Here is an 8297-nt window from a genome sequence, read left to right on the forward strand (position 1 = left end):
CCGCATGCCCCAAATGGAGGGGGGGGGGGGGGGGGGGGGGAATACACCTCATCAGTGGACTTTTACCAAGCTGTATAAGGGTTGCATTAAAAAAAAAAAAAAAAAAGTACAATTACAGTGGTGCCTCTACTTTAATTTTAAGTCCTTCCAGATCGTAATTTAGTTTATTTGCATGTCAGATTAAAAAAAAACCAAAAAACAATCACAAACAATCATGAAAAATAGCACTGTGTTGTATAAATCACAATAAAACAATGTAAGACAATGTAAAGGGGTTTTACAAAGTGTAATTACTGTACACACTGTAGTATTCGTTTGTCGGATATGCGCCTGTAATGGGTGTGGCCTACTGAGTGGCGTCACCAGCTGGCGTTGGGTTGGCCGGTTAGTCTGCGTGTGAGCGTCTGGGTGTGAGTTGGGGCTTACAGCAGCCCCTAGCGAGCAGGGGCATCTCTAGACCCTCTGGGGGCCCCAGGAAAGAGGGACCCCCCCCCCCCCGCCCCTAAAACAAATTAAAATAAACATCAACCAGGTTGATGGAAAACTGCAAAGATATCTTGTTAACTTGTTAAATACGGTGACAGCTGGTCAATAGAGGGCGCTAGGGTGCTGCCCCACCACTGACAGTTGCAAATAGTTGGAATTTCTAAATAATACAGATGAGTCAACACATCACTATTGCTCTTGTTGCCGCTAATTACAAGATGATGATGATGATGATGATGACTATGACTAAGATGTTAATAATGCATGACTGCTTTTTGCTTGTGAAACAGACCCGTTATAATAAGTGGTATGTTTTATGAAGTTCATTACACGAATAAAGTCATCATTTTTTAGAACAAAATGTTGCAGTATCTTAATTTAATGAGAATATTTTTTTTGTATTTGTATGAGTATTCGATGACAATATTAGAAAAAAAAAGAATTGTAGTTTTGGGAGTAAAATTTAAAGATTACGAACAAGTTGTACAGTTATGGGAATAATGGTATAATATTTAAAGAAAGAACGTCCACTTTTACAATAAAGGTTGCAATGTTACAAAATGAAAAGTTGTAATGTTATGACATTAAACTCATCATATTTTGCCCCAAAAAGTGCCAAAAAAAGGGAAAAAAAGTAAACATTGCCCCAAATAAACATTACAAGATTGTTTTTTTTTCCCCATATTGTACGACTATAGACAGGTATTTTTTTAGGAAAAAAGTGGAATTCAAGTCATTGACGAGAAGACATAGAACAATCCTATTTATTTATATTAGTTTGATGTTCAGAAGCAGACAAAAAAGAAGCAGCCCGTAAATGTGCGACAAGCATACATCTTCCCCTCCCCGTTCGTCTTACAATATATATTTAAAACCAACATAACATGACTCAGCATTATGTCTCACTCCGCAGCCTGGGACACCTGCATATGCATCCCTGTACTTTTGTTCATAGTTTTAAAAACAAAATCAAACAAACAAAAACAATCTGGTATCCAAACAGAATTGATCTGAGCACAAATTGGACATGTTTAGCCACAAAGAGGTTTCATCCAAAAGACTTTCACTTAAATCGCAAAATTTTATTGGAATAAAAAGTCATAATCTTACGTGGAATAAAGTCAGATTTTTTTCCAAGATAAGGTCAAAATATTATAATATTAAAGTCAAATTTAAAAGGCTTTTTTCACTTAAATCTATGGATGAGTAAGACTGACCATTGTTTTTTTTTTGTTTTGTTTTTACAATTAAACATAACTACCACGTGTACCTCTAAATGCAATAAGATTTCTTTAATTGCAAAAAAGGCCTATTTTCATTTCGTCGTTATGATAAGAAATTCCTATTTTTTAAAAAGGAAAAGTTGAAATGTTAAAGGAAGGCATTTTTTTTTCCCAAGGGGGTAAAAAAAAAAAATCATCATAACAAGAACAAAGACTGATACAGTAGTGTCAGTGTAAAAGTCATTATCTTGTGAGAATAAAGTTGAAGTTTTCCAACATGAAGTCGTAATATTGTGATATTAAATTCAAACTTTAAAGGTCTCTCCACTTATATCCACTGAGAAGTCATGATGACTCTTGTCATTTAAAACAATTAAACACAACTACCACGCGTACCCTTAAATGCCGTAGAAATTTTGGAAAAGTGCAAAAGAAAATTGCCAATTTCCAGAAACAAATTCCAAATTTTTAAGAGATAAAAATTTGGGATGTTTTAGGAATGAAGTCATATTTTTTCAAGAAACAAAATCAATCTTTACAACATATTTTACAGGTATAAAAAAAAAAAATCATAATCTTACAAGAATAAACTATTCAATATATTTTTAAATATTTTTCGGATATAAAGTTGTAATATTATGATATTCAAGTCAAAGTTTAACGAGGGGAGAATGTCATATTTTAACAACAACTTGTTTTCATCGTATTACATGTTTTATTCTGGATGTTTTTATTGTTAAAAAAAAGAAAAGAAAATAAGGGCTATATTCTCAGAAAAAAATACTTTTGTCCTTCAAAAAATGAGACTTTATTTTTCGAGAAAATATGCCCTTTGTCTTCAACAAAAACAGACTTTATTCCTGTAATAAAAAGCCTTTTGTTCCAAAAATAAAAAGATGACTTTGTTCATGCAGGGATTTCAGATTTATGTGTTGATGTCCCACTCGCATCAGAGCTTTTAATTGGCCCAAAGCTAAGTTCCTCATCCATATAGTTAGCCTAATTGCCAAGGCGACTACGCTATTAGGCTAACGATGTGTCGGTATGCACTTTTTTAAATGATGAATATATGATTTATTGCAAATTATTTAGTTGACCCCCAAACTATAGCTCGTAGGCCCCCGGTGGGCCCCAGTTTTACAAGCACTGCGCGAGAAGTCCAAACATCAATTTTTGGGCAACATCTCCACGGAGACCCCGAGACATTCCGTCATTGGTCCGCGTGCTGCACGTGGACAGAGGACGAGCCCGTGCCCAGGCTGCGGAAGAACGGCGCCACCAACGTGTTCGTCAGGCTCGTCCACACCAGCTGCAGGGACGGCAGAACCACCAGGAAGCTCCGGATGCCCGGCATCACCAGCCTGGGACGGGCAAAAAAAAAGACAAAGGTTACGATGGGGAAAACACAATCTGTTGATTTGGAATAGAAATCGAAACAAGACGGCAAAGCAGTCAACGCCGAGTCATTGTCAAAGCAAGAATTGGTTGCTTTTGAAAGGTCTCTAACACGAGATGACAGCTATGCATGGTCAAACAAGAATCTGTTGATTTCTAATAGTATCTACCACGTTGACGGGGATGCATGGTCAAAACTGTTTGTGAAAGCAAGACTTGATTTTGGAGATAATCCCAACGCAAGTCGGCTGAGATTCATGGTCAAAAACTGATTGTGAATGCAAGTATCTGCTGATTTTTAAATGGTATTCAACTCAAGATGGTGGCTTCGGGTTTACCAATCAAAACACATTGTCAAAACAAGAAACTGTTGATTTTGAACAGGATCCCAACGCAATATGGCAGAGATTTGTGTTCAAAACTGATTGTGAATGCAGGAATCTGTTGATTTTCAATCGTATCTAACAAATGTTGACAGGGATTTATGGTCAAAACAAGAATCTGTTGATTTTTACTAGCATCCAACATTACACGGCAGAGATTTTATGATGAAAACTTCTTTTCAAAGCAAGAATCTGTTGATATTGTAACCTGGACTTCCTGTTTGTGTCAGAGGTCCTCAAAAACATGGCCGCTCCAAAGCCTAAAGCGCTTTCCCGCGGAAACTTCCGGCCTCCATCATGGCCGCCGAGGGTCTGAAGAATGTACCACGCCGGTGTTGAAGAGCATGTCAAGCATCCTGTCTGCTTTTTCCTACCGCTCCATCCTCAGTGGAACTTCTTTTGTTTTTTTTTTTGGCACGTTTGCACCAACTTTCCTCGGGCTCACTTTTTGGCAGATGGCGACGAGCATTTCCCATCAATGAGCGCTCTCTTTGGGTTAGCTCGTTAGCCTGTTAGCTCATACGCTCGTTAGCTTGCTGCTTAACAGCATCCAGGTGGCCCACGTGATGATGTCAGCAGTAAAAAATAGAAAGAAAAAAAACACGCCGCATGATCGTAATAAGAGTTAGGGAGAGAAGGGCTCACTATTTTGCAAAGTGACGTCATCTGTATAAATTGCTTGTGTCAATGTTTGCCTTGGGAGCATTTGCAAACATCCCATAATAGTCTGCCGGGCTCTTTCAAACGCACTTTCATTTCTGCGTCGGCTCTCGACTATTTTTAAAACAAATGACGGCATTGAGCGCATTTGCCTAAATTCGTACACTTTTTGGATCATATTCTGTTTGGTTTTTTTCTTCTTGTAATAGTACAACTTTTTTTTACATAATATTACAACTAGCTCGTAAAACTATGATTTTAATCTTGTAATATTACAACTTTTTCTTCGCGATAATATCACAGCCGGATTCTTGTTCCATTACGATCAAATGTTTCTGAAAATACAAAGAAATCAAAGTTTTCCTCATGAAATTACACTTTTTCATGTAATATGACAACTGATTTTGCATAATACAGTATAACATATTTATTGTCGTAAATTTATCAATTTATTTTCCTAAAATCTCAACTGTTTTTGGACATGATTCTCGTAATACTACAACTTCTTTTGCATAATATTCTGACGTAATTCTTCTAAAATTCTTTTTTCTCACAATAATATTAAAGCCTGATTCTATTAAATGTTAGGACTATTGTCATTAGATTACAACTTTTTGCTTTTACTATTAACCTTTTTGCATATTTCTTCTTCATTCTTACAAAATTACAGCTTTTTCCCCTCACAATAATGTTATAGCCTGATTCTTGAACAATTACAACTTTGATCTCATAAATGACATTTTTGTTCGAAAATAATTCGACGATTGTCATTAGATTACAAAATTTTGCTTATAATATTATTTTTTTTGCAGAATATTATGATTGTAAGATTACAACTTCTTTCATTTATAATTTAATTTTTTTTTTAAATAAAGTTACAACTTAATCTTTGTAAAATTATGACTTTCTTCTCCCAAAATTTTTTTTTTCTTTTAATATTGCCATATCTTTGCATAATATTCAGACTTTATTTTTCATAAAATTATGACTTTATTCTTATAACTTTTTTCCTTTATTATTTAAACGTTTTTTCATAATAATATGCTCATGTAACATTACAACTTTTTCTGTTATAATTCTAGTCTTGTGAAATGACCAGTTTTGTCTCGAAAATATATTACAACTTTATTCTTGAAAAACTACAACTTTTCCCTCCTAAAATTATTATAGCCTGATTGTTGTAATATGACAACTTTTTTTTGCTTACTTTCATCTCATAAAATTTCAACTTTGCCCCGCGGTAGTACAATGTAACTCTTCAAATGACAGCTATCTTCTCTTAAAATAAAAAATCATTCTCATAAAATCGCATTATCTTTTTAAAAACGTTTTTCTTGTAATATTTGAACTTTATTCCCTGTCTCTATTGTCTCATTTTGTGCATCCGTTACTGTCATACAAGTATGTATTTACATAAAAAAAAAAAAAGTAGAGTCTTACCGCTTTGAACGTGAACACGCTTATTTTCTGTGCATATTCTCGCTCTCACAAGCCAAAGAAAAAGCGCAGCGATAACCCTTTGACGCTCAGTGGTCGCTTACCAGATGCGCACGAGGCTGAGAACGGCGAAGACGAGTCCGAGGAGGAAGGCGAGGGGCACGGCCAACAGCGCCCCGAGAAGCCGGTACAGGCCCAATTTGACCACCTCGAAAGTGGCGTGGCTGCAAATCCAAACCCGGTCGAAGGTCCGAGCGGATGCCGGCTCGGCGATGACATCATCGAAGCCCACCTGACGGCAAAAAACAAACAGAAAGTCGCTGATCGCTACTTTGACTTGGGCGTAATTGTGACTTGAAGAAAAATATATTTTTGAGATAGAGTTCCAGCGGCATTAACCTTGGTGAGACTCTGCAGGAGGACCTGGGAGCGAGCCCGACAGATGCTGCTGCGCCAGGGACGGTCCTACAAAGCCGCTGCTGACCGTCGGAGGACACCGGCCCCGAACTACAAAGTGGGTCAGCGAGTTTGGCTCTCGACCAAACATATTCCACTCCGGGTGGAGTCCAAGACGCTCGCTCCCAGGTTCGTTGGGCCCTTCCCCATCACAAAGATCATCAACCCTGTCACCGTGAAGCTGAGGCTCCCAAGGTCGATGCGGGTCCACCCTGCTTTTCATGTCAGCCTACTCAAACCAGCCCGGGACTCCCCTCTGGTCCCGCCTTCCAGGCCCCCTCCTCCCCCCCGGTTTGTGGTTGGGGGCCCGGTCTTCGCTGTGAAGCGGCTGTTGTCGTCTCGTCGGAGGGGGTTTCAATATCTGGTGGACTGGGAGGGCTATGGGCCTGAGGAACGTTCATGGGTACCGTCTGCGTTTATCATGGTTTACCCCTCCCACATTTGAATCTATGAAACTGAAATGTAGAAAAAATGCTGTATGTATTGTGGTGTCTGTTGCATACATGCTTGTCGTGTGCCTTTAAGAGGCGGGGTCTGGTGGCGTGCCGCGTGATGTCTGCACGTGTGTGGCTGGGCGTGAGCTGTGGCACACAGCAGCTTCTGCGCGAGCGTGCTCCTCGTGTTTATGGAAGTACAATGTTATTTTTATATTTTGAAAAATACGAACTAAAAAAAAAAAGGAAAATATTGAAATTCTATAGAAAAAATATGTTTTACTTCCAATTTTTATTTGCACAATTAAAATAAATGATGGCATGTGAAAGAAAATTATGATTTGTCCTTCTTAATGTCCATATTCAGATTTGTAAAAATCTGAAAAAATATCAAATGAAATATTTAATATTCAAATGCGACAGATGGTGGCTAATAATAAATGAATAAATAAAAAATGAAGGTGGCTCCAGAAAGACACTGTTTTTATTCTTTGGGGCTAAAAAATTCAAATATGGGATAAAATGCTATACACACCATGTTTATTTTTCCTTTTTGTGCGCATATTTTTTATTTAAAAAATATTCTATTTAGATATCCAACATAACAGGTATACATGTACAATCCTACATTGAATAAATAGGATTGTACATATGTCTGTATGTTGGATATATTTAACATTTTATCAATACAGCTCTGAGAAGAAAAATTAAGACACCAAAAAAACAACACAAACAAACAAAACAATTTGATCTTTTTGGGTACTTTAACCAATTTTCTTTTTTTTTTTTTTTGCTGTCAATGACAATATTCCTATTTGGGGGCTAGGTTGTCTCTAGTTTATAGACTAAAACAAAAATGTGCATTGGTAATTTTTCAGCGGTGTCGTATTTTTTGATAGAGAGAGAGAGAGAGAGAGAGAGAGAGAGAGAGATGGCGGTGATGGAAGAAGCACACCTGCGCTAACAAAACAACGGTTGTGTGATCAATGACGTCACTCCCCCACTTCCGCGTCACGGTGACTTGAAAACAATGGAAGGCTGGGTTAGTTAGTTCCGGTTTGTTTTTGTTTTACCTTGAGGTGCGCGTTGACGTCGTCGGGGTCTCGGTCTTCGTGCGCGGACGGCAACCGGTCCTCCTTCCGGGCCAGCATGGGTACGACTGACCTGTTGAACTCGTCCTCGTCCACCACGATGCTCGTGTCCGACTTCTCCTTCTCCGCACCCATTGTCGCTCGCTCCCCACTTGGAACTTCGAGTTGTGGTTCGAGTGCGCAGTCAGCGAGCCGCTCCGCTCGTCTGCGGCACGAGCAGAAGCAGAAGCAGGAGCAGGAGCTGAAGCAGGAGCAGGAGCAGGAGCAGGAGCAGGCACCACCCCCGCCCCGCTCACTGCAAAGCAGCGTGGGGTCGACCGTCGACGGCGCGACAGCACGCTGCTCTGCGTGTGCGTGTGCAGTCACTGAAGGACCGCTGCTGGCTATAAAAGGACTCTAATAGAAGGAGAAGTACTGATTCGACTCCTGCACTTAAAGGAAACATTTACAGTTTTTTTTTAAAAAACACACACATATGTTAAAACTCTCTGTACGCCCTGACATTGTCATTTCTACCATCAGGCTGACAGTAGAATAGTCTTAAAATGATCTTCTGGAAAAGGTCGAGTGGGTCGGCGGGATCTTGAGGACAGCAGCAACCGATAAGATGAAATAAGTTTGACTCTGTGCAGTCAATTTTCCTCAACATAATAGCACGAGCCCATTCTTGGTATATTACATCTTTTTAGAAAAATATGACTTTATTCTCATATTTTCATTGCAATTTTCAAA

The 8297-nt window shown here is 38.7% G+C and overlaps 1 protein-coding gene across 1 annotated transcript; it reads right to left on the reverse strand.

The window, feature by feature from the left end:
- Window positions 1-1234: 1234 nt before the first annotated feature.
- cav2 (caveolin 2) lies at window positions 1235-7983 on the reverse strand. Its single transcript, XM_061676676.1, has 3 exons — window positions 7548-7983; window positions 5689-5876; window positions 1235-3070 (listed from the first exon to the last, which is right to left on the reverse strand). The coding sequence occupies exons 1-3, from the start codon at window positions 7698-7700 to the stop codon at window positions 2920-2922; spliced, it is 492 nt and encodes a 163-aa protein (XP_061532660.1). The 5' UTR covers window positions 7701-7983; the 3' UTR covers window positions 1235-2919.
- Window positions 7984-8297: the final 314 nt, after the last annotated feature.

The sequence above is a fragment of the Phycodurus eques genome, chromosome 5, assembly GCF_024500275.1.
Source record: "Phycodurus eques isolate BA_2022a chromosome 5, UOR_Pequ_1.1, whole genome shotgun sequence".
Classification (NCBI taxonomy): domain Eukaryota; kingdom Metazoa; phylum Chordata; class Actinopteri; order Syngnathiformes; family Syngnathidae; genus Phycodurus; species Phycodurus eques.

Excerpts from the sequence above, each read along its gene's own strand:
- cav2 (XM_061676676.1), bottom strand. The coding sequence starts at position 7,700 with ATGGGTGCGGAGAAGGAGAAGTCGGACACGAGCATCGTGGTGGACGAG. Across the intron at positions 5,877-7,547 it reads ACGTCAACGCGCACCTCAAG|GTGGGCTTCGATGATGTCAT; the intron begins GTAAAACAAAAA and ends TTTTGCCGTCAG. Across the intron at positions 3,071-5,688 it reads CTCAGCCTCGTGCGCATCTG|GCTGGTGATGCCGGGCATCC; the intron begins GTAAGCGACCAC and ends TGCCCGTCCCAG.